We start from the raw sequence: 27,487 nt of genomic DNA on the forward strand, positions 1-27,487 counted from the left end.
GAAGAAATAGATATCCTCCAGAAAAGAAAACTACAACCCCAAATGATTTCAATGGGGGAATTCTACCTAACACTTCATGGAAAAATAATATTAATTCTGTATAATCTTTTTTAGGAAATAGGAGGAAACACTTCCCAACTCATTTTATATACTTATTACTCTAATACCAAAATCAAAGGTATTATAAGAAAAAATCACTTTAAAACAATGTCTTGATTTGCTAATATCTGTTGTGAAGGTAGCCATTCATTTTATAAGAAGTAATGGGATTTGGTGTATTTATTTCTTTTTATCTTGCCAGTTTGTTTCTTTGCTAGTATATCACCCATAACAAGTTCATTCTAGATGATACCTGTCCATTCACCTGGATTTCCATTGGATTTAAACCATTTTTTTGCACATTGAGTACATTCATTACTTTGGAATCATTGCATTTTAAGAAAGTTTTGTGTAGTTGGATTGTGCTAGCTACTCTTAAAATGATAAGGAATGCCCCAAATCTTATTCTTGCTTGTCTGGAACAAGTAGGCATTAAAGTAAATCTTTATATTCATTTTACATAGGAATGACTGACTTCCACTAACCACATTTCATTGTAGTAGTTGTAGCTGTTATGCTATGTTAAACTTAAAATGTCCTTTTTATGCAAATGGCATTTTCATTTAATGTACCAAATTGTTTATCTAATTTTTGTAATATGATTTAAATAGGTCCTTTCTAAGATCACATTATCTAACCTTTACTTAAAAAATAAACGTGTCTAGATTATTGCTTATAAAAAGAGACTTTGTAATTAAATCAAATTATGTAGCAGATTTCAAGTGACCATTATATGTTACTTTTTAAACTGGAAATGAGTAAATAGAAGGTTCAGTCATGAGGAGATGCTTAAAAAACAAAGTACCCAGTATAGCAGCTATAAAATCTTATTCATCATTTAATTAATCTTTGTCTTTTTGGAAGACAGACAGATATTTGACACTTCTTGGACTTTATTTTGCACAGACATTTCATTAATTATCACTCTAAGGGGCGAATCTCACTTCAAATATAGCTTTCATTTTGGATGAATTTGTCATTGCAAATAATTATGCATTTAAGAAAAACCAATTTTTGCATTAGACTTAATGTACTCTTACATTTAAGCAATTGTATATACACCCTTGAGTTGCAACTTAACAAATTAAGTTTTTATTTAACAGCATAACCTTTGTTTTCTTGACAAAATATTGAAACTTGTAGTACATTCATGTTGCAAAGTTGTTTATAATCTTAATTTTCTCACTGTTTGTTCATGGCATAAGTAAATTAGTGTAATTATATGCAGAGATAGAAAGCTTAATAATATTAATACATGATTTAGAGTTCAAAATAAAATACCAGAAGCTGGAAATCCTTTAAATATGCCTATGAAAATAAATGGCTTATTTTTTTTAATGGATTTAGGATTAGAAAATTATCAGGCTTCTTTGTTAAAAGTTAACAAAGTAATCAACAATCTAAGGGGAAAAAAACAATTCTGATCTGCTGCAACTGAAACTTAGATGTGTGGGATTGTATGTATACACAAACAAAGGCACATACCAATAAGATAATTTTGAAATCAACTAGACATATTGTGTTAGCAACTATAAGATTATATGAGGACTATCCCAACTGTTCCAAATAAACTTTTTCTGCTGCTGAGGAACTAGGAAAAAAATCTGGGGTTAACTGAAACATTTCTAAATAAAATATTATAAGAATTCTAAAGTTTTAAGAAACAACTGTATCTTCTAGATCAGATCAGCAAACAATGGTCTGCAGACCAGATGCCTGGATTTGTAAACACCACTGTGCTCTTTTTGTCTACTGGTTGCTCTCATACTACAAAAGCAGAGTGAAGTATTTTAAACAGAAACTACAGAATGAAGTATTTTAAACAGAAATTACACGGCCTGCAAAGCCAAAAATATTTAGTATATGGCCCTTTACCTAAAAATTTTGCTGACCTCTGTTCTAGATACTTGGCTAGGGACAAATGACCTCAACTATAGAGCTTTCAGAGAACAAAGTCCAATGGTCATTTAAATGAAACGAGATAGAATATGGGTACGGAATGTATAAATGTTCATTTAGAATAAAACTCACAAGATAAAATCAGTAGATGGTTCTTTTTAAAACAAATATTTAATATTTTAACTTTTACAGGAAAGAAATTTAAATAATACATACTTATTTTGCTGTTGGTCATTTTACAAAGGTAGCAAAAATACAGAAAGTTCAGTTGAAACTTAATGAACAGCATAACATTGGAAATTTTCTTCAGCTTTCCACTTTAATGGCCGAAGATACCACACAGACTTGTGCGATGTCATCATATTCATATGTTCTCTTTAAAAATGTGTCGGTTAGTCTTAAGCCAGAGATGCTCTATTGAGAGAAAGATACAGGCCTAAGTTTTCATTCATTGGTAATTACCAGAGAAAATATGGATATAGTACATGACTATGGGTTAACAGCCCCCAAATACTGAAATTATTAAAAAGAGAGCATACTTGCAGTCCCTGTACTGAAGACAGTAGAGTAAGGGCAAGGCAGAGAGAGGAACTTGGATGTAATTTTCCAAGCTGTCGTCCTGAAATGCCGCACCAGTGGATGGAATTGGTATTGCACATTTCCAAAACCAGATCCATAGTCCTTTCACTGCTGGAGGAAATCAGAAAAACAGGAATAAATCTTGTTCCTTTCACAAAGAGGTACCTGAGTCTTCCAATATTGCCAGTGAATTTGTTTTCTTGGTGTCCAGGAGAATAGAAGTCAGAACCAGAAATGACAATATTTTTATTTCACTTAAGAATCAGGAAAATAAAAGGAGATGGCATCTTCTAGGGTTTAAAGTGGCACTGTGACTAATTTGCCTGTCTGGATGTTGGCCTTCTGATTCTATTACTGAACACTGGCTCCCTGCTGCTGATCTGTTAACAGCTTTGCCATTTCTCTGGGAGACTTCCAGACATCTGTGTCTAATCTGGTTGCTATGCATCCTTCCTATTTCTGTTAGATAGATATTCCACAGGAAAGAGAAAGATGAACTGAGTCTGGTCCAGCTTTTGCTGTTTAATTTGTTTCTTTATCATGCAGATAACATAGGAAATGACTGACAAGATTCATGAGAAGTAAATACTATTCGGTTTGTTCTGTTAACATGAAAAGCCCGCTTTTGCTTATAATTCATATCACCTCAATAATTAAAATATAAGCTTAAACATATTAAGTTAAAAAAACCTTTTACTTGTAAATATGCATTATTAAAAAAAAAAACAGGTCATAATGAAAAATAGTCTTACTCTACCACAATTCAGGACTACTTTCAAGTCTTAGTTTTTTTCTCTCAGAATTGGCTGCATATGTTAAAATACTTATTTAAATTTTAACTTTAAATTTATTGATTTTTAGAAATAATGATTTAATGTTATTTATTATAAGTCTGTCTCGCCAACAAAAATTTGAAATGGCACAGACCAAGTTAGATGCACTACATGAATTTTTTCATTACATTTTACAAAAATCCAGTAGGTAGGTTAAATGTGTGTGTGTGTCTGTGTGTGTTGTGACACAAGGTAAATCCCATTTTTACAGATGAGGAAACTGAAGATTTAAGAAACAAGTGCTTTTTGGAAAAGAAACTTATTTGAATTACCAAAAGTTAAAAGTGAACACCAAAAGAAACTGAATTTACTTTTTACAGCACTTTGTAAAATCAATAACTGATTTGTTGTACCTCAAAAAACTCAAAACAAAAAAATCCAAAAGCAGACCATAAATGCACAGGGTCTTTACTCTGTGTGTGATGTTTGCTGAGCTCCTATGATGTGGCAGGCACTGTGTTTACAATGCAGGGTTAAGACATGATCCTTTCTCCTGAATAATTCACAATCTAGTAAGCAAGGGACTAATAATGGTAGCAATATGTGAGTGTCACTAAAAACTATATTAAAATTTTCTATGACTCAACAACAAAAAAATCCAATTAAAAAATGGGCAGAAGACCTGAACAGATACTTCTCCAAAGAAGAAATACAGATGGCCAATAGACATAAAAAAAAGTGCTCAAGATCACTAATCATCAGAGAAATGTAAATGAAAATCACAAAAAGATATTACCTCACACCTGTCAGAATGGCTATCATCAATAAATCGAAGAACAAGTGTTGGCGAGGATGTAGAGAAAAAGGAACCCTTGTGCACTGTTGGTGGGATTGCGAATTGGTGCAGCCAATATGGAAAACAGTCTGGTGAGTTCTCAAAAAATTAAAAATGTATCTACCTTTTAACCAGCAATTGCACTTCTGGGTTTTTATCCCCAAAAAACCAAAACAATAATTCATAAAGATCTATGCACCCTTATGTTCATGGCAGCACAATTTACAATCGCCAAGATATGGAAGCAACATAAATGCCCATCGATAGATGATTGGGTATAGAAGTTATGGGTCATATATACAATGGAATATTAAAAAAGTGAAATCCTATCATTTGCAATGACATGGATGGACCTAGAGGTTATTATGCTAAGTGGAATAAGTCAGACAAAGAAAAATACCATATGATTTCACTTATATGCAGTATCTAAGGAACAAAAAGAACAAACTAATGAAAAACAGACTCACAAATACAGAGGACAAGCTGGGAACAGACAGAAGGGAGGGTTTTGGGGGCTGGGAGAATGGGGTGAAGGGTTAAGAAGTACATATTAGTGGTTGATAGATGGTCACAGGGATGGAGAGCATGGCATAGGGAATGCAGTTAGCATTAATATAATAGCTAGGCAGAGAGCAAGAGAAGAGAAAGAGCAATCAGGGGGATCATTTTATAAATGATATAAATGTCTAACCAATGTACTATATACATTGAAACTGATAAAATTTTAAAAACTTTTGCTATGACAGAGAAAAGGGTGATTAACTGTGATGGGAGGTTCTAGGTAGCTTCATAGGGGAAGTAGGTATTTTTGTAATTTTGAAGAATGACTATTTCCTATCCCCCTCTAATATCATAAGGTTGGAATGGATATGGAATTAAAAAGGATTATACATTCAGACTATGAGGGTTGGGATTCATCACTATGATATCAAAATGCCCCAACAAATAATAGATATCAAGTAGTAAAAGAATGAGTAGCAAAAGTGATAGGATTGGGATTTAACCCTAGGTTTTTCTGACTTCAAAGCCCTGTGCTCTTTGCTTCCCAATAGCTACATAATACTCTCCCCTTTATTATCAATGTCCTATTTTCTAATCTATGATTATCCCTTTTATTAAATTTATAACCAGTTTATACTTTATTAATACTAAAGATACAGCTCAGGTATAGCATGGCTCAAAAAAAATACCTTATTACATTAAATCTATAATGTATTATTCCATAAGAACCTACTAGTTCATGCTTTAGTAATGTAAAGTATGAGGGAAGTAAGAACAATGAAAAGTATATGGGCTTTGAGGTCAAATACACTTGGTTTCAAATTCTGGCTCCATCTTTTCTAGCTCTCTGACCTTGAATAAGTCACTTAACCTCTGAGTTGGCTTTCTCTTGCATAGAACGTGAATAATACCTACCTCATAGGGTACGACGCATGAGTATAATCAAATACAGAAAGTGTCTAATATAGTAGGACCTTAAAAATATGTAATACACAGCTACCAGATAAAGGACTTTACAATCAACATCAGAGAAGGCTATATATTAAAAGGAAACTTAAAAGGAGACAGTACTATTTAAAAGATTTTAAAACTTTCTTTTAGGTAGATGAGGAAGAAAAGACATCCATCCACAAACACTGGCATTACCTGCAGTTTGTTATTTTACAGGTAATATGAAAAGGTTCTTCTAGGTTTACAGTATCTGGGATTGCCTCCAAAGACAACCTAACATCTCCATAACCTGGAGCCTAAAAGAAAAAGCAACACGGTTAACATCTAATACAAAACCTTTCCATTTTAATGATGGTACCACACCAATACATTCACGTAACAGTTGTTGGGTCTCCAAGCTGATAGTCTGAGAAAACATTTTTCAGTCATTTTACTATTCTTCATTCCAACTTTCTTTGCTGCTACTACCTGCAAAACAGCACTATAGACCCTGATTGTTTTTGCTATAACTACTCTATGTTCAGTAGAGTTAAAATGAGTCCAATAGGTAAATCATCAGTAAAGAAACTTCGGGAGATCTAAATCTTAAAGGAATGTTTTCCAAAGATACCGTAGCTTATACATACATAACTATAAATAGGTAAGGTTACTGCCTAAACAGAAATAGAGGATGATCACTTTGAAATGATCCAGGAAGAAAATCACATCTATTCACAAGACATATCAGCAGGGATGGACCATCGAAATACCAAAGTCTGGAACATGCCATGGCAGGATGATAGTTAATTGCTATATTTAAACATAGGTCCAGTGATACTAGATGTATTGGGGTGATTGCTTTATAAGTTAAATAAATGTCTAATTACTATGTTGTACACCTGAAACTAATATATTATTGTATATCGACTGTAATTTAAAAATAAAAAGGCTGTGATAATATTTTTGTCTCAAATTGTTAAACAGTAAAAGTAAATTTTAGAATGTATGAGAATACACAATATTTAGCACAAAAGGAGGATTCTGTAGCATATTCTAACTAGCACAAGAAAAAGAAGACTGGTAGCCATCCCTACTCTTAGAGCAGAAATATAGATAAAATATCCTACTAGTGGTTATAAGGAAACTTTAGTGAGACTCGCCTTCTGGGTTTCAGATGACTCAGATTTTAAACATCTTTAAAAAATAGGTATGAACTGAGTATATGACTATAGTAAGAGTTTTAGGACATTGCAAAAAAAAAAAAAACAAAAAAACTCCAAAACTTAATATAGCGGAAGTCAGAAGAATAGTGAGTATAAATTACCATAGTAGGAAACAATTGATAAGCAGTTATTTTAATTTTTGTCTGGTAAAGTAAAAACAATGTATTACGGATAAGTTAACATTTAAACATTCTTCATTAATTTCAATACCAATTTTCTACCTAGAGATCAGTGAAATTATTAGTCTTTTACCTGTAGTAATATTAATGCCATCTATAGTGGTCTGATTCTTAGTGATAGAACTAGGGAAATTTAAGTTGTTCTAACTATCTACCACTCCCACACCAAAGCCCCCATTAGTTTTTTCCAGACTCACCATTCTTTGAAGTTGGCTGGTCTGTAATCTTCCCCTTTCACCCAGATTTGTTTTCCACACTATATCCAACTTTCCAATTACTGTTACTCCCTTAATAATGCCTGCTTTTTCTGCAAACTCCTTCTTCGGTTTTAGACAGTACAAGTACTGGCGTGTATCCATTGGCTGCAAATATGTTCTTGTCCCAAATGTAGTTACACTGAGAGGGATGGAGACAGAGATGGAGATTATTCTCTAGCATCTTTTAAAAGAAAAACATTGGTTGTGATTGTTCCCTTCGATAGGAACTGAATGATTTACCATCCAAAAATCTAGAACAGAACAGTTCAGTGGTTTCTGCATAACTGAAAAGAACTTGTACTAAGAGAATTTATTTTTCTTTAAATTTGTTCAATTGATGTGGACAATCTTGAGGTTCTTTATAATAGAATGCATATTACCTAAAATATTGAACATGTATCAATTAACTGAAAAAAAATGCAATAGAAATCACAACCTTAAGTATTCTTTCCTTTATAATTATCAAAAAAATAGTTAAGAATAAGAAGAAACATAACATTATAAACTAAATAATCATTTTCACAATGAAAATATCAGGAAGAGAATGGAAAATTATTTGCCCCAGTGGGGTCTAGGAGGCTATGGATTTTTCTGTATCTAACCACCATAATAAAACAAAAGCAAACTTTCCATTTTTTATTATGAAAGTCAGGTACTTTCTCCAGCTATTACCTTTTTATCCATATTAATATAACCCCTACATTTATTTCTTCTTCTAAATTACCCATAGAAAGACATGTATTTTATTTTCACAAAATATTAAATCATCTATTCCTAAGCCCACTCCTTTTGATGTTGAGAGAATATTTTTTAAAACTTATCCTCATCCTCACCCTTTCTAACTTTTCCATCATTCCTTCTCATGTCTCAGTTTTATCATTTGCAGGATAAAATGAATGGTTCCATATTTACCTCACTGAATTATTATCAAAATTCAAAAAAACAAGTGCTTTAAAGAGTAAAATACAAACAACTAGGATCTTTATTTTTATGACTAGGAAGATATCACAAAATATTTTTAGAGCAGTGAAACTATTTTGAATAATAAAATAATGGTTGAATACACGCCATTACATTTGTTAAAACCCACAGAATAACACAAAAAATGAACTCTAATGTAAACTGTCGATTTTAGTTAATAATAAGTATAAATATTGATTCATCAACTGTAACAAATGTGCCACATTAAAACAAGATGTATATAATAGGACACTGTTAGTGGGGCCCAGGTATGGGGAAACTATGCTTTCAGATAAATTTTTCCATGAACATAAAAGTTCTCTAAAAAAAATAAAGCCTATTAATTAAAAACAAATTATAAATCACCCAAGAGTAATGGATGTTAGAAAGTTCACCCCTTTCAAAATAAGAACAAACACTTGATAATTAATATTTACCATTCTCCAGCTTGGTTGACTGAATTTAATTCTGCTACGTTGTACATGATAGATGGTTCCAGTGAAACTTTCTCCATAAACATGGGTGAGGTTGTAATATTCTGAATCTGGGCTTCGAGAAATACTTCATCAGTCTGAGGGTATGAAAAAAATATCCACCAAAGTATGATGGTATTTAAAATGTTAACCTCAAAAAAAATATCTGATCTATATACAAAGAAAAATATTAACCACAAATGTGATTAGTTCATGCCTGCAAATCAAAGTTATCGTAATTAATGCCAGAAAAGAACTCTTCACCCTAACATAATTAACAGGGGCAAGGTCGTGTTAGTCAACTGATAACTTGTAAACAATGGATAGGGGATAACTATAATATTTTTTGTATTAACATCCAAAAATATTTAACTGAAATTTCATTCACAAATGTCACAAATTTCATCCACTAGAATAATCTATTTTATATAATCTTATAGGATTTAACTTTAATTAAAAAAATTTGTTAGTGATCATTAGTAATTTTAAATGTATTTTTAGGGCTAAAAAATATGTGAATTATACCTGACAATCTTAGAATTTTTAAATAAAACAAAAGGTATTTTGTAACTTTCGTGATGATTTGAAAACTGATGCTATTCAGCAGTATTTTAGTCAATGGGTAATTTAAATAAGCACTTTTATAAAAATTTTTTATTCCCTGATTATTTATGTTAAACATCCTTCTTTTTCTACTATTTGATTATTATTTTTGTGTGTAATTAAAGGATAACACAATTTGGTTCATTTTTTAAACTAACCTATCTATATAAAAAATGATATACTAAAGATATTCAAGAATTAATTTGTTCAAGTTTCACAGTAATATATTACATATATAAATGAAACAAACTATGATCAAAATAATTTGGCACTTATAAGGTTTAACAGTAAATCCAGGGAAATGAAAATCCTTTGCAAAAATAAAATGATGAAGTTATAATCTAATGTATTAGTATCTAAAATAAACAAATTCTTTAGTCCTTGGCACATGTGCTCAAATGAAAATAGAAATACAATGACATATCTATTTAAAATATATCATTTAAAGGCATTATTTTGTTACTTTTTCTCAAAAAAAACAAAACAATAAATACATCCCATCAATCCATTGCTTTAAGAATAACCATAGACCCACACTTCAATTTTAAAATGCAATTTTCTGCATAAATTTAGAAGGGCTTTAGATAAAAGAAAAACAAGCAGCATAATGGAAAATTAAGTTAGTTTGAACGGTTAGTATAAAATAATTTGACATTTGAAAAATTAAGAATTCAATGTTATGGCAGTTGCTGTTGTTATTAGGTATGTAATGTAACACTGCATAAGCAAATACTGCTTATATTACATTAAAATTTGAAAATGATTTTAGCCAACTTGAGAAAATTTTATTTTCTTCTGTTTACTATTGTCAAAGGGCCATCTTTATCTGACCCAGACTGAAAACTAAAACCACAGTGCATTTGCAGATAAATTTCACCTAGATTACTCCAAGAATTGAAGTATAGTAGGGTATTTTACAGTAGGATGTTAAAAACCCCATGGCTATTTTAAACAAGTTAACATAACTTTTTAAAAAAACACCTAAGGGAAAAACACTAAAAATGAGAATAGTTTCAATTTGACTATTTAATCTCTGATCTATTTTTCTCATAGAATAAGAAATCAATATAATATAAAATGTACAAAAAGTTATAGACATCTTTTTGAAGTCAAATAGGTATTATTCATAACTAACTTTGTTTTCCACTATGTTTTATAAAGAGAGATTAGTCAGAGAGAAAAAGTGGTAAGTAAGAATATAAATTTATAATAAAAAATCAAATTACCACAGAACTGAGGTCACTCTAATGGAAAAATAAAAAAGAAAAATTAGAAAAATCAGAATTAAATGTTAAAGAAAAAGAATAACTAACTTTAAAATAAAATGCAATTCTGCATTTTTTAAAATTTACTAAACAAGACAGCATTAGTAAAACAAGAAAGTAAATAGAAAGCAACATAAATATGACAAATCGTTTTTCTAAAAAGGTGAAACTGCTAAGGTTAAATAACTACAGAAGAACACTACAGGTGAATATTTAAACAGAAGCAAGTATTCGAGGGTACATAAATTATATCCCATGCTTTCTAGTTCTATAAATTCTTTACTTATATTGTAATTGCTCATTGATTACCTAAAATGTATATGTGCTATCCTCCACACTCATAACAGATATACTGTAGAACTCCTAAATTTATCTAATAATGGAACCCTTTTTTTCAAGAACCACCTTGGGTGATTAGGGTTCAATGGATCACATTTCAGGTGGGCTAGACCATCTCAGAAAATTGGGAGTTTGTTCTCTTCTTGTTAATAGATTTCACGGACTTTTTTTTTTTCCATATATATTTTAAAGCTACGTGTTTATCAAGGGCCACTTCAAATGTCTTACTTTTGTCAAACACATAGCTGGAAATCATATTTCACCTTTCTATGTTCCCAGAGTATTTATACACCTCATGACCTAGTGGGATAGGGGTGCTTATGTTATAGCTATGTCATGCCAGTGTCACCCACTAGATCCAAGTTTCTTCTGGACTGAGAAGATGTTCAGTTTATATACATTTTTCTTCAGTACCTGGCATGGAGCCCTGTACCCAGCAGGTGTCGTGTGTTTGAATCCTAGCTTCTAACATCATCAATTTTCTTGCAAGGCTTTCCTATTTTAGAAGACTGCAACAAAGTTTCTCATAAAATTTGTTTTCCTTTAGGTGATTCATATATTATTAGAATTCTTAGAAACAGCATAAAAAATGTTTGCAACAGATGTAGGGCTAATTATAGTTGTGTAAGAACTATGGCACAGAGTAATAAATATCACCTACAGATGTTAGTGTGGTTTACTAACTCCTATAATTTCCCTGAATTTCCTAGTTGGGGTCAACAGAATTTGCCTCATTCTACAGGCTGAACAGTATGTATGCCTAATAGGTATTATTGAATATTTTAGAGAGGACCTAAATCTTACTTGTTTATTCTTGTTTTGTAGAGTTGTCTATTTTCAAAAGTTGAGAATTTTACTAAAATTTTTATTGAAGTCTGTTGGCAAGGTTTAAATTATGTCTATATGTGATGTTAACTGGAAAAGAAGCAAGCAAAATTGTTACTATGATAAAAATAGATTATATATAAATGAGTAAAGACAGAATATAGATTAATAAAAAATCAATTACTTTTTGGTGTAATGAAATTATGTGTTTTTTCTTTCTTTTGGGAGAGTACATCATTTTTAGAATATTATTCATGGAATAGCTAGCAATTTAAAATATTCTTTGCAAATCACTCTAAATATTAGTGTAAATTTTTGTTACCAAAAATGTACCAAAACATTTTCAACAAAGAAAACCTAAAATACCTTATTATGTGCACTCCTAGGAGCCAATTATAGCGACAACAAGACCCATCTACACCTCTATTTATTTTTAATTTTCTAACATCTATTCTAACAGAAGTTACCAATCTCCCTTCATAATATGAATGCTTGCCCAACAAAATAAGACTAAAATTTACCAAGCTGAATAGCTATACTATAATTAATTAATAGTATACTATTAATAGCAAAAAAGATAGAACAAATATGTAGCATCCCAACTCCTCTACCTCCCAAAGGAAATGTTAACTCTTTAAACATCTAGTTATCTCCTTGATGAGACTATACCTCTCATCAAATATGCATGCTCTTCACTGTAAAATTCCCTATGTGTTTGCAACTCTGCTTGGAATGCCTTCACTGTTCTGACACTGATGTTTCCAACATCCACTGTTTCTAGACTGTTTCCCAGCTCTTCCATGAAGCTTCTTCAGATTACTCCAAAATCTCACCTCCAGAGTTCCTGTAGCACATCTTTTTATAATATTCTCTTTAGACTCACTAAATAATATGCTAGGTAGTTTTGTTATTTTATACCTTTTTTTCTTTTCTCTTTAAATAGGTCTTCACTGGAGGTTAGGTTCCTTATCTTAGATATCTCAGTTTGCCTAGCTGTAGAACAAACTTTATCCTGAATAAAAACTTGGATGCTGAAAGTAAAAATATCTACCAAATACAACATGTGACTGCAAATTTCTGATTATCATCTGGTTTCAGAGTAATAAAGACATAATTTTCATTTCAAAACATTGTAGTTGAGTATCTTTGAATTCATCACCGTGATATGAAACACGTGATTTTTAGGGAGTAGGTACCCATTAGGAAATTTGATTTTTCTGGTGTTCTAGAAGCCAGAATTAAATAAAATTCTGTAAAAGAAATTCAAGCAATAAACCTTTCTTCAATGGCTAATTCCATTTTATCTCTTTTGTTAGGATAGAATACAGATTCTCTTTTATTCTAAAGTTACTTCTATAATATTGTCAAACTTGTTTCTCTCAGGTTGTGTTTGGAGCCATTCACCCAACCAGCTGGCAAACTGACATCTCAGAACAAACAAGTTAATATGCTGAGCTCTACTTGTCACTGTATTTCTATGTAAACATTAAATCTTTTTTGCAGTGTTAGATCTACTACAATTTTTGTAATAACAGAACAATATTGTAACTACTCAACAGACTGCTAATGTTTTTAGAAAGTAACAATTATAGGGCAAACGTTTAATGAAAGAGGTGAAAGCCTCACAAAATTAATAATGAGAATAAAAATCAAGTCATACTGATTCCATGTAAATTGAAAACAGCAGATTAAAAGATTACAATGAAATTATTTACTTTTGATTGAACTTTATGATCATTTTTCACAAGTAATTTGCAATATTAGCAATTTACTTCACTAAAGAATGTAATATATCTGAATTTTAATCAAAGGTCTTAATGTTTATCTGAAATCGCATTAAGTACCCAACACTTACCTCCGCATTGTAAAATTTGGTTTTCACATCCAGTGGTTTCAGAACCTAGTTGAATAAAGCATATTAATCAGAAATTATTGTCATTTGACCATTGATTTTTATTTCTTTCTTTTATATAATAGGGCTTAAATTTATCTAAGCCATTTTTCAATATTAATTGTAAAATTCGTTTTTAATTGGTATACAATATTTCCTAGAAAACAAAACACAACAAAAAAACAATTCTAAATGCATTTTTAAAAAGGCAACCATCATTCCTTGATTGGATGATAGTTACATGGGTTTTACTTCATTACGTTTTGCTAAACGGAACACATTTTCTTCTATATTTTACACAAAAAAAATGTTTACCAAAACAAGCAACTGAAGCTCCTTTTATTTTCTTTTAGAAGGCATACAAAATGTTAAACAAATGAGCAATGTAGGAAAGCAATAGCGAATTTTTTTCCTATTGATAGAACTTTCTTTTACAGAAGAATGAAACTATAGCTAGCATCATACCTAGATCTATATATGGATATATATGGTAGTCTCGTCTCCCCATCCACACACATGCATGTTAAACTGGTGGTTTTTAACTCTTTTTGATCAATGACTTTGAAAACTGTGTATAAATACAAAATTCTACCTACAGTTTCTGTGACTCATGAAGTCCCCAATGAAGCTTGGTCCACTCAGCCCAAGTCAATAATCTCTCATTTAAATATTTTTTTAGAAATTTGATAGAATTCATGCTTATTTTTTTCTGGACTTTACACTCATTTTTTTCGCCTTTCTAGGTTCTTATGTGTTTTGTCTAGTCATGAAAACAAAACATTTTTTTTAATAAAAATCTTCAAGTTTCATTACAAAAAATTACATTAGTAATAATAATTTGTTTTTATTTAACTTAATTATGTCTAACTTTAGATTGCTAGCAATATGACAAATCCAAAATTATTAAGCTCTTTATTTAAAGGAGCCTTTTTTCACTGTATATAAATAGAAATAAGTGTACACATCTAGGAAAAAGAAAGGCATCTAAAAACCATTTACCATCGTCATATTCAATACCTGAAATTTGAAGAATTTTCTAAAATACATTTTTTCTCCACCCTGAGTTGTATAACTCACTGCACACACCAAGCTGAAACAGAAAGATAGCTTAATGATTCTGAAAAATTTTCAATTTTGTTTCTTAACAGTAAATCTAATATACTTCAATTCCATCTACAAATCTGGAAAATATTTATCTCAATCATGTAAAGGTGTAAAATGAGTCTAGAGCAGGAAAAAAAAGTTCCTGTAGATACAGATATAATTACACGAACAAGAAAGCTCTGATTAGTAAAATGAGATATACAAATTTTGGAGCAGGAAATCTGTACCTTTTCCTTCAAAAGGTGAAATATATTCCAAAATAAATTTGAGAATAACCAAATAGTTGAATGTAAAAAGTAAGTTCATATAAAAAAAAATACAAATTTAAAAAAAAATTCCAGGATGGGGAAAGAGTGCATAACATAAGTGCAATGAAAAAGAAAAGATTCTCAAAAATTTTTAAATTGGATAAATCAAAGACACTAAAACAAAATTAAAAAGTAGACAAGAAAAGGGTAAAATACAAAATGGCCAGATTCTTAATATACAAAGAATTCTTGTAAGTCAATAAGCAAAACATTCGTATCTCACTCAAATTAAGAGGAGAGGAATACATAGATAAGTTGTGATACCATAATTAGCTAACAAAAATGTGAAAATGTTCAGCTTCACAAGTTATCAAGGAAACAAATTAAAATAATGAGATAAGATTTTTCCATCTAATAAGATTTGGCAAAATTCTTTATAAGTGATATCAGCGTTGGTGAGGGTTTAGAGAAACTCTCTTTACACTGCTAGTAGTTACAAGAAAGTAGTTACAAGAAAACAATTCTTCAGTAAGGGAACCTTAAAAATGCTTATATATTCCCATAGTAAACCCACTTCAAGCTATCACAAGGAGATATTAAGGAGTTCATTATGGTGTTATTTATAATAGTGAAAAACTGGAAAAAAAGTTCAACATTAGGGTAAACAAATTAAAGTAAATGGTCCTAGTGTGTCAGATAAAGACATTTAAAAAATAATGTTTCAAAGAATACTAACTCAAGTGGGAAAATGTTCACAGTGAATTGAAGAATATAAAACCATAGGTAATATAATAAAACATTTGTAAAATATTATGCAAATTTTTATACACATCTGTTATCTATATGCACATACAAAGACTGGAAAGAAATACACCAGTATTTTAATAGTGGTTATATGAGGTAGTGACATTGTAGGCAATTTAATTTTTCCTTCATACTTATGGCTAGAACTAAGCTAGATGCTAGGATGTAGTTGATCAAAACACAATAACTGCTCTTAAAGCGCTCACAGTAGGAAGCATTGTAGCACGGTACAGGTTTTGAAGTTACACTTAGATTTGAGTTCTATGCCATTACTAGTTATTTTATTCTACAAAAGTGTCATTTTCTGTAAAATGGGGATTTTACGCATTTAATATTTCAACAAACTCAATTTCAACAAATATTGGTCTCTGCTAGATCCTGGGAATATAGCAGATTACATGAAAATCATACTTTAATGTGGATGTTAGGCACTCAAGTAATTTAAGTACAAAAGACAATTTAAAAAATAAGTTGTAGGCGCTACAGACTATACAAAAAAAGTTGACTTAATCGAGTTTAGAGGTCTGGAGAGCCTCTTTGAGGAAGACATGCTGAATCCAAGGTAGGAAGAAATAGAAGTAAACTAAACAAAATGACACAGGCATTCCTTTGTAAGGAAAGAATACATTTCAAGTCATGGAGTTCAGAGGTAAAAGAAGTCCAATACCACTGCAGTGAAGAATGGGAGAGAAGAGTGACAAAAGGTGAAGCTAGAGTAGCTGGTAAGGATTAGGTGGGGGAGAACTTTGTAAAATCTATATGAAGTTAGAATTTTCGAAGGGTAGTGAGTGGTCACTGAGGAGTTAAGTGACTTATCTAAGATCACACAGTTAATAAATGATGAAGCCAAATTTAAACTGCAGAAAATTTGACTCCAAATCATATCAATTACAGAATATATATTTAAAAATACCTTCAACAGAGCCTGCCACCAAAATAAACTGATTGAACAATAGCTAATATTTTATACTTTAACATTATACAACCCTTAAGGAACCAAAAATTGTGATATAAATGGAGATGAAGAAGAAACACAACTGAGTTAAGAACTGATAGGATTTGTGAATTCATTTGATGTGAGGGTGGTAAAACAGATGGAGAAGTCTAAAATTACTTTAGATGTTGAAATGTTCACATTTGCCTAGACTGAAAAAAATACAGCTTTAACATTCGAATACATACAAAGGCCAAGAATACAGAATTTGAGATTGTCTTCTCATAATTTGTCTTACTTTGGTTTTGTATTTCTGAGTTCTCAGGGTAGAGTGCATATATATAGTTAAACACAGAGTACAGAACTGAAAACTTGTGAATTTAAAAATAAATGCTATTAAAATCAGTTGTTACTATTTCACAAAATAATAAACATACTTTTAGAGTGCTACCTGGGTTGTAAATGATTCCATGGCTTTTTATTTTTTAGATAAGATTGTTTGTAGATGCAAAAGTGAAATGTGATAAATAAGAATTAAGTTTTTTTCCCCTACCAAACAAATATTCCATTTAAAGTTTGTTTCTAGCAAACATGTAAACAAACATGAAACATAAAATTCCTTCTGAAGTAGGTTCTTAGGTTTAATGATAACTGGAAATAAAGCAAAAGTTGCAAATAAATATACAAGTAAAAAGCCTTTGAGAACTAGTAAAATTAATCCTTACATGTGTGTTCCAATTTCCTTCACTTCATGGTGTATGACATCATCAATACAACAATCGGGTTTAAGTTCAGCCACTGCAGCATTGGAGGCTGAAAGATTTAAACGCTGGGAGCTTGTCTGAAGATCAGCCTTGAAAGAAAGTAGTAAGAAAAATTCAAATGAGATTGGATGGAAACAACAGGGGAACAGAAACAGAGAACTAGGATGAAAAGGAAGCAACACTTCTCTGTGTAAATCTTTCTGTAAACTCTGATGCTTAGAAACATGGTAATGGTCCACAGTCACATGGACATAAAAAAATAAACAAAATCAACCAAGTAGTAGGGGGAATGAAAAGTTAAATACAAAAGGCTCACACTGCTATAGGTTTTCCTGATTAAGCAAACCAAAGGACTGCAAACTGCATTTCAAAGAATGCAAAGCTACCAATAGTCTTAATCTAAACAAAAATACTATAAAAAGAAACATGAGAATTTAAACAATTCATTGATAAAAATTGCCATCCCAAAAGTGAAAAAAAGGGAATTTTAAGAAATTGTCACTCAAAACCAACTGCAATACTCAAGTTGAATTAAATACTCTTAAAAAAACATTTGGAGATATGAAAAAACCCCTTGAATTTAAAATTTTGAAACTAAAGCAAAAATTAAAACAAATTAAATAAATTGAACTCGAAAAGATAAAGACCATATCAGAAACAAAAGACAGATTTGAATAAAAACATGATAAGAAGCACTAAAGAAAACCAGGTAAAAAGAACCAGTTTACATACAGAGTTTGTAAAATGATAAACAATGAAAACTTTCCGGAAATAATAGATTTGAATCTATAAATTGAAAGGGTCTACTTGGTATCGAGAAAATCACATCCCAAACCAATCCTGAAGCCTACAGAAAAAAATTGCCAGAGCCTGCAAAAAAAGTTATCAGATAACTTACAGAGCAAGAGAATTAAACTGGCATCAGTCCTCTCAATATATATAGCTAGATAATAAAGGAATAGCATTTTTAGAAAACAAAAAGAAAATTAAAAAAAGGATTTTAGCATTTTCAGATAACATCAGGAAAGGAAAGGATTTTGTATCTAGCAAAAATGACCTTGCATAAAAAATGTCCTTGCATAGAAAAACAATTTTGAACATGCAATGACTCAGAGAATACTATATCCACAGGCATGTTCTGTGCCATCTACTTGAGAAATCTCCATCCAATCAATATGCAAAAAAAAGGTAGAAAGATATGAGACAGAGAATAAAGAAAGTAGTATAAGCAATAGATGGGAGTTAAAGGATGCTATTAAAGACTAAAGGGTCTATAATAAGTAGCTAAGTATGAAAACAGGGAAAGGGGAAGGATTATAAAAGGCATAAACACAAAGGTAACAACAAGAACAAAAATACAACCTTTCTAAACATTCCCAACAAAAAAAAAACATTAAAAAATAAATGAGCAATGAAAACACATTGCATGGAGGAAAAAACATAGCAGATATAACATGATACACTTAATATTTAAATATAAAATTATGTGGCATAGTTGAAACCAAGTACCTCAAACTTATTGATATATGTGAATGAATTTAATTCAGCTATTAAAAAATTCCATTTGGCTTACCAAGCAAGACCCAGTTATATTTCATATAAAAGAGACAAAAACAAAATGACTCAAAAGCTACAAATAAAAAGGCAAGCAAAGGCATACAAGGTAAAGAGAAACTGTAACAAAATGGGGGTAATCATTCTAATACCACAACTACAATTTGAGTAAAAAAGTATTAAATATGGCAAAAAAGGGATAGTTCTAGTTCTAAAAGCTACAATTCACAATGGAGAATAAGTATAAATATGTATACACCAAATAGCACAGACTTTATAAAGCAAAAAGTATAAGATATAAGGAGATATAAATAAAAGCACACTAATCATTTAAGGTTAACAGGTCACATGTGGTACAAGACAGACCAAGTTGACAAAAAAAAAGTAAGTAAAGATATAAAAGACCTAACAACACAATCAATAGGGTAAATAGTATAGACATACATATCCAGCTGATAATAGAAAATATAACTTCTCAATTATACATGGATTAGTCATTAAAATTAAGTTACAAAGAAAACATTGGTAAGTTCTGTAAATACAAATATTATAAGAACAATATTGTCTGATTACAAAATAATAAAACTACCAATTATTAATTTAAAAAACCCCTTTCTACCTGAAAACCTTCTATTAAATAACCCTTGAGTAGAAGGGGAAATATAAAGAAAATTACAGAATTCTTTACAAAGTAATCAAAATGAAAATGATACAATCAGAATCTGTAGGATATACTTAATGCAGTGAATCAGAAGAAAATTCACTTTTATCAATGGAAATGAAAGAATAAAAATAAACAAATTAAATCTCTAGCTAGAAAGCTAGAAAAAAAAAACAAAGTAAATAAGCACAAGGAAAAAGATAATTAAAAGCAAAAATTAATGAGGTAGAGAACAGAAAAACATTTGATATAAGGTAATAAAAGTTTTTAAAAAATATATAAACCAATAGCTACCTAAATTAATCAAGAAAAAAAAAGCAAAAAAATTCAAAATAAGAAATGACCAAGGGAAAATAATACTGATACAGAAGAAAATTTAAGAAACTACTTTGCAGACCTGCATGCAAATACATTTGAAAATCTACATAAAATGGATCATTTCCGAGAATAAAACAGTTTAACAAAATTTACACCATTAGAGATAGAAAACTTAAACAGACTAACCTCCATAGGAAAAAAGTGAAAATGCTATCAAGTAGTTTCCCCCACAAAACAGCACCAGAACACATGATTTTACAGGAGAACTCTACAAGGCCTTCAAGGACTAGATAGTCTAAATGCTTCATATATTGTTCCAAAGCGTTGAAAATGAAGGAAAATTTCCTAAATCTTTCATTTAGGAACTATAATACTGATACCTGAAACTTAATAAATAAACATGAAAAAGAAAAATATAGGCCGATATAATGCTGTGCTTCTTATATTGTCTTAAGTGATTCTGATGTAAATAATTTAGGTCTTAAGACCTGTAAAAAATGGCTTACGTGTATATCATGAATCTGAATATCTATTTGTGACTAAGAGACTTTTGTTGGACATTGAGCTGCTCAATAAATATTAGCTGTTGTTATTTCAAACACCATTGCTTTTATAGAAATTGAAACTAAAGCCAATGGAAATATACATTTATGTTTTAAAAGGAACACATTTATATAATTTGTTCCTTTTAATACCTACTTTCTTAAGTTATATGCCTTTGCTAATTTATTTATCTTATAAAAAGAAATTCAACATTGACTTGAATGACTACTGTGTGCCAGGAAAAAAGTATACATTCTCAAAGTTCTGAAAGTCAGACCTTTTCATAATCTCATGCAGCGGTTGGCAAACTTTAAAAGGTCAGACAGCAAATATTTTAGACTTTATAGGTTATACGGTCTGTGTTGCAACTACACAACTCTGAATTGTAGCTTGAAATTTGCCACAGGTAATACATAAATGAATGAGTGTGGCTGCTTGTCAATACAGCTTTATTTACGGACACTGAAATTTGAATTTCATGTAATTTCGACATCACAAAATAAGCTTTTGTTTCTTTATAATCATTTGAAAATGTAAAAAACATCCTTAGCTCATATTCTATCCCTTAATTTCTAAACAACTGCAAAAATCTTCTAACTGGTCTATCTCCTACAAACCGTGCCATACGATGTTCTCATATCAGTCTTCCAACAGTGTGAATACCTGTGCTCAAAAGTTTCCACTGACCACTCACTGTCTTAAAACAAAACGAAACAAAACAAGGCTAAAACCTTAGCCTAAGCCTGGAGTTCAAGATGCTCCACTGTATGGCTACTACATATCTCTACAATTTTACCTACTCTATCAAGTGAATTCTGTTCTCTGCTACAAGAACACACTATATTTTCCTATTTCTCTGCTTCTAATTACTATGTCCCTCTTGTCTTTTTCTCTAAATCCTACCATTCTTTCAGGATCCTCTTTTATTCCCCAACTCCAATAAGCCTTTCTGATTGATGCCTGTGACCTTTCTTCCTCTTTCAAATTTTAGTGTTAATCACAAATTATTAATAAAAACATTTTGTTATTTACCTTTGACTGATACATTTTCTCACCCAACCTATCACAAACTTTGCGGATAACAAAAAATGTTTCTGTGCTTAGCATATCTTCTACCTTTAGGTATTCAATTATTGCTTGTTGTTACTGATAAAATGTCCTCTATCAAACATGAATTTTAATTAAGCTTCAAAACATAAGAATAGATATTTGAAAACATATGTTTTTTTAAAACATAAATATATCTCAAACAAGAATGCCACTTACTTTTACCAATATATCTTTTACAACTTGATTGCTATCATTATGAACGCTGATATAACTGGAAAAAGTCTCTCCCAAAAATATGTTCCTGTGAAATAAAACAAATTTTTAGGCAGAAATTTATTCAAGTTTTATCACAGATATTCTATTTGAGCACCACTGAGAACTGGAGAAGTAGAGAACAATTTATTAAAGGATAGAACTCGGGTAAAATACTGCTTCAACATTCCTTGTTAAACTAGGTTGCTCATTCATTACCTAGTGCAACTTAAAGTATTGATTTAAGCTATAAAACATGATATATCTCTTGGTCTTCCACTACTGTACAAACTGCCAGTCATCTTAGAAATAAGTCATTAAAATCAGGTTCATGGTAAAAGTCTTAAGATTTGTTACTGAAGACAGGAAAAGGCAATTTTTGAAATAACTTGTGACCTGCATCTAGAAGAGACCTAGGTAATTGATCTCAGAGTTATTTTTTACAAATTTATTTAATTTTTCTAAGTTATTTTAATAAAAACAATGACTAGTGCCTTTATATTTTTTATAAAATGTTTCATGAAAATATATATTTATAAATATATATGAATGTATTTAAAAATATTAAAAACATATTTATAACATATAAAATATTTTTACATGACTATATTCCCACATTTTCAAGATATTAGTTAATAAACACATTTTGTAAACCTTTAAAAAAAAAATAGAAAAGTCCCTGTCAAATTCTCTCACTTGCAAACAGAGTGGAACCCGGGGCTTCTACCTCATTAATACTGTAGAATAAGAGAATAGCTAAGAGCAAGAGAAGGAATAAAAAATTGAGTTCCTAATTACCTGTCATGTCTGATAACTTATGTTGGGAGATGGCTCAAATTGAATAAAAGAGCTACTTTTGAAAGACATTTAGATTAAATCAGTCAAAATAAAGGGAATCATTGGGCATTAAAAATGTAAGATCTAAAGGAGAAAGCTAAAATTTTATCACCGTAGGAACCACTATTAATATTTTGGTATGTATCTTATTTTTTTTAATCATATGTATCTAATGGTTTTTCAAAAACCAGAATCACACAGTATAATTCTCATAAAAATTTTCTTAACTACTTAAATGTATCCTGAGTATTTTCCTAGCCCATAGTTATTTTCTGAAAACTAGATTTTAACGACTTTAAAGTACTGTTGCATTTCTTATGTGACTACATCATTCTTACCCAAAATTCTGTGGTAAAGTCAACATTTCTCCTAACATTAAAATTTCTGCACCATTTACAGTCGAAGGATCATCTCTCATGAGTTGGTTAAAGAGATCTCCTATAGAAAGAGAAAAACAAAATTCTAACCTTTACCTTGTAAATAAGTTATACTTACATAAAGAAATAGCAGGGGGAGATTCCCCCCCCTTTAATTCCGCCCCCTAACTTCCACTTTTGACCTATAGATGTTGCTGTCTTTCCTTAAGAACTGGATCTCTGAAGGCAGGGTGTCTCCTCCTACATGCTAGGAGTGTGTACCTGGGACCTGGTGCACCCAGGATATGGTCCCTGGCTCCACCTGGGGCATGAACCCAGGACCTTCTGCTTGTAAAGCAGACGTGCTAACCACTACACTATGGAGCCACCTCCTGGGAGAAATATTTTTTAAAATAATCTCTTGACAAAAATATTTTAAAAATCTAATTTCTAATCTTCAATTTAACTAATGCATGTCGAAAAGTTTTGGTTTCATTAGAAAAACAGGTCATGTGATATAAAATATATTATAGAACGCTCCAATAATTTTAAATGAAGGAAATGCTAATACATACATTGATGGAACATTTGAAGATAAATGTAATTTTAAAAGTATCATGACTATGAATATATCATTACTAAAACAAAAATAAAAGTCCCTTGTTGTCATGGGATATCAATAGTATCTTGACTTACAGATCATGAGTGAGATCTGTTACTCAGATGGCCACCACTCACATGGTACAAAAAAAGGCAACAAAGAATGCAGCAAAGTTAGCATAAGATTGGCAAGGCTAGGCTTATGGTAATACAGGCAATCTAGGTTTCAACTTTTCCTAGGTGCAAGTAGAATAAAGCATGTGCCATACCAGGTAAATCTTTTTCTTCACATGTTACTGGAATATTGGTGAATAAAGTAGGCTTAGTCAACCGCATCACTGTGAATTAAGAAAGTGAAAACAAAACAAAAAAACAAAAAAACAAAACAAAAAAATATTAATATTGCTTTGGGCTAGTACTCCCAAGTCGAGTGTATAATATTCATCAATTTTATACTAACATAATTATATAATAAAATATAACTAATTTCTTAAGTAAATATGCTTCCTAAGATCACTATACAGAAATGATTTACTAAAAATGTTACTATATAAAAAAATTATACATGAGAAAAAAAGAGAACAAGTTTGCTTTTATGATTTAATGAATTGTATAAGTCAAATATAAGTATAACATACCTCATTATAGAGAAACTGAAAAATAAAGAATTTTAAAGCTTAAGGTCTATTAGGAGAAAAAGCTTTAAAAAAAAATCCTGAGTGGCTTCACTGTAAACAATATCAACAAAATATTAATCAAAATCAGCCTGGCAGGAAAAATCTTTTAGCTGTATCATTTCAAATATGAAAATAATTTTATGCCAAGAAAAATCTTTGTGAGCTTTATACCTTGGTTAGAATCACTGGCCACTGGAAATTCAGTAAGTGGTGGCTCTTTAAGTAATAGTCTGTGTAGAAGTTACAAAAATATCAGTGAATGTATATAGGTTTATATAATTCCAACCAAAACTAAGATTTGTTCTTGGAACATGACAGAATGTGTCTAAAGTTTATTCAGAAAAACGAATTAATGAAAATAGGAAATTAATGGGAAAAATGAGGAAGAACTGGATTTACTGGACTTACATTAAACCATTTGAATCCATAATCAACTAATTGACTTATTAATGCAAGACCATATAGATACATATACATATATATTAGTTTAAAAAAGGATTATTAGGATACAGCAAAATAAATCAACATTACAAGGTGCTAGAATAACTGGTTAGCTAACTAGAAAAAATAAAATTTAAGTTGCAAATTCATTTCAAATATCAAATAAGTTGCATATGTATTAGACAAAAAATTAAGTCACGGAAAACTAGAAAAAGTATTTATTAAATCTAGTCTAGCAAGGATTGGATATCTTAATAAAAATTTTTTTTCAATTATTTCTAAAGATTGACATTTGACCACATCAAAATAAAGATAAAAATATAAAATTAAAAATACAAACACAAAATATTTCAGAAAATGAATCAGACTATTTCTTTATGTTCTATTAAAAATATTCATTCCATTCAAAACCAAAAAACTTTAAAGATTATAAACATAAATGGTCAATTCACAATACAAGAGCATTAACCAGCTACAGAGAGATGATGTGGTGGAGGTGGGGAGGGGAGAGTGGTTGAGGAAGAGTTTCTGAATTACACTTTTATTTTTAACTAGGAAAACAGATTAAGTACAATTTAAAGGGATAAAAAGTTTCTCTAAAAATAATATACAGGAGACAGTTTTTCTTACAGTCTACATATCTAAATAAGACTCTGAGCTCACTATTAACACCAATTGGTGTTTTGTTTCCTCTCCATTTTTTTTCATTTCAGAAGAAAACATCTTAATAAAGAGGAAACACACTCTCAATGTAATCCTGACACACTCTTAAAAAATACTTTATTAAAAATTATTGGAGTGACATTAATAAGTTTCTATCGTGCACTGTGTTCTCCATCCAAAGTTAGATTTCCTTCTGTCACCAAATATTTGACCCCATTTACCCCTATCTACCTTCAGCCTCTCTCTCTCTCTCCCTCTGGTAACCACTAATCCACTGTCCATGTTCATGACTCTGTTCATTTGTCATGTTTGTTTGTTGCTTTCAATTTTATACCCTATGTGAGTGAAATCATATGATTTTCAACTTTTTCTGTTTGACTTATTTCACTCGGCATGATTATCTCAAGACCCATGTTGTTGGAAATGGCAGTATTTCATCTTTCCTTATGGTTGAGTAATATTCCAATCATCTTTATCCAACCATCTACTGTAGGACACTTTGGTTGCTTCCATGTCCTGGCCACCATGAATTATGCTGCTGTGAACACTGGGGTGCATATACCTTTGCAGACAAGCTCTTTCAGGTTTTTTGGGGGGTAAATATCCAGTAGAAGGATTAGTGAATCATATGGTAATTCGACTCAGTTTTTTGAAGAAGCTCCATACTGTTTTCCATAGTGGCTGCATTAAATTCAGTCCCACCAGCAGTATATGAGGATTCTTTTTTCCACAACCTCTCCAATACTTATTATTACTTGTCTTGATGATAGCCATTCTAACAAGTGTGAGGTGGTATCTCATTGTGGTTTTGATTTGCATTTCCCTAACAGCTAGTGAAATTAAGCATCTTTTCATGTCTGTTGGCCATTTCTATGTCTTAGGAGAAATGTCTATTCATTTTTTAATTGGATGGTTCTTATATTATTGAGTTGTATGAGTTCTTTATATATTTTGGATATTAGGCACTTATCAGAGGTATTGTTTGCAAAAATATTCTCCCATTTGGATGGTTACCTCTTTGTCTTGACGGGTTTTGTTGTTTTTTGTTTTGCTGTGCAGAAGCTTTTTAGTTTGATACAGTTCTATTCATCTATTTTTCCTTTTACCTCTCTTGCATTTGACATCAAATTCATAAAATCCTCTCTAAATCCAAGGTCATGAGTTTAGCACCGATGTTTTCTTCTATACAATTAATTTTGAGTTACTTTTAGTGTGTGGCGATAGACAACAGTCTAGTTTCATTCATTCACATGTGGCTTTCCAGCTTTGCCAGCAACATTTATGGAAAAGGTTTTCCTTTCCCCATTGTATGATGAAATGTTCTTTTTAAAAGTGTCTTTGAGTTCACCCAAGTGTGTAACCAATTTATTTGCTTATTATTGCTCAAATTTCCATTATGTACAAGTTCTATAAAGCTTAGTTTTTGCTGATTCTGTTTTTTTCCTAGGAGGATGAGACAGTAGGGAGTGGGTAAAGAAACCAGCTTCCGTTAAAAATAAAAAGATCCCACTTTGTAAGTTATATAAATGTCTAATCACTATGTTGTACACTAGAAACTAATATGATATTATATGTCAACTGTAATTGAAAAATAGAAAAAGATTAAAAAAATAAAAATAAAAAGATCCCAAAGTGGCATTAAAAGTACCTGTTTTCTTCATATTTTCAAAAGAGGGTAAAAATTAGCAGAGGGGGTAGCAGTTGCAATACTATCATCTTGTGGACTCAAAGAAAATTACTATAAAGTACAATTTGTAATATTGCAGATCCTTAAACAGGAACTTAGATAGCTGAGTTATTAACATACAACTATCTCATTCCTTGAAGGACAATCCAAAGTATGCCCATATTCCATATCAAATATAGATTTAAAACTCAATGTTTACTGCCTTATAAGGAATTAATGGACCTCAAAAAGTAAACATAATGTTAGCTGGATAAGAGCAAATACCAACTAAAACAAAGTTTTAAAAAAATGGCAGAGGAACTATAATAAAGCACTGGTGGTTAAACAGTAATTTGTATCTAGCCTTGAATGTTAAAGCAGGTT

The 27,487-nt window shown here is 30.8% G+C and overlaps 1 protein-coding gene and 1 non-coding gene across 5 annotated transcripts in view; both read right to left on the reverse strand.

Annotated features, from left to right (window-relative positions):
- Window positions 1-2,150: 2,150 nt before the first annotated feature.
- TRAPPC13 (trafficking protein particle complex 13) overlaps window positions 2,151-27,487 on the reverse strand; it is a 31,794-nt gene continuing 6,457 nt past the window's right edge. Inside the window, exons 2-13 of one of the 4 annotated variants that reach the window (XM_016136222.2) lie at window positions 23,926-23,994; window positions 23,039-23,138; window positions 21,828-21,912; window positions 17,447-17,574; window positions 14,649-14,721; window positions 13,596-13,640; window positions 10,538-10,555; window positions 8,673-8,806; window positions 7,216-7,414; window positions 5,833-5,933; window positions 2,538-2,685; window positions 2,151-2,412 (exon numbers count right to left, since the gene is read on the reverse strand). In XM_016136222.2, the coding sequence (XP_015991708.1) occupies window positions 2,305-2,412; window positions 2,538-2,685; window positions 5,833-5,933; window positions 7,216-7,414; window positions 8,673-8,806; window positions 10,538-10,555; window positions 13,596-13,640; window positions 14,649-14,721; window positions 17,447-17,574; window positions 21,828-21,912; window positions 23,039-23,138; window positions 23,926-23,994 (1,208 nt within the window). In that variant the 3' untranslated portion in view covers window positions 2,151-2,304. Of the gene's footprint in view, window positions 2,413-2,537; window positions 2,689-5,832; window positions 5,934-7,215; window positions 7,415-8,672; window positions 8,807-10,537; window positions 10,556-13,595; window positions 13,641-14,648; window positions 14,722-17,446; window positions 17,575-21,827; window positions 21,913-23,038; window positions 23,139-23,925; window positions 23,995-27,487 lie in introns of all 4 variants that reach the window. The other 3 variants (XM_016136221.2, XM_016136224.2, XM_016136223.2) reach the window with 3 other exon arrangements.
- Window positions 23,370-23,443, reverse strand: TRNAV-UAC. The gene has a single exon. It is a non-coding gene; the product is annotated as a tRNA-Val (tRNA).

The sequence above is a fragment of the Rousettus aegyptiacus genome, unplaced genomic scaffold (genome assembly GCF_014176215.1).
Source record: "Rousettus aegyptiacus isolate mRouAeg1 unplaced genomic scaffold, mRouAeg1.p scaffold_m13_p_8, whole genome shotgun sequence".
NCBI classification, from domain to species: domain Eukaryota; kingdom Metazoa; phylum Chordata; class Mammalia; order Chiroptera; family Pteropodidae; genus Rousettus; species Rousettus aegyptiacus.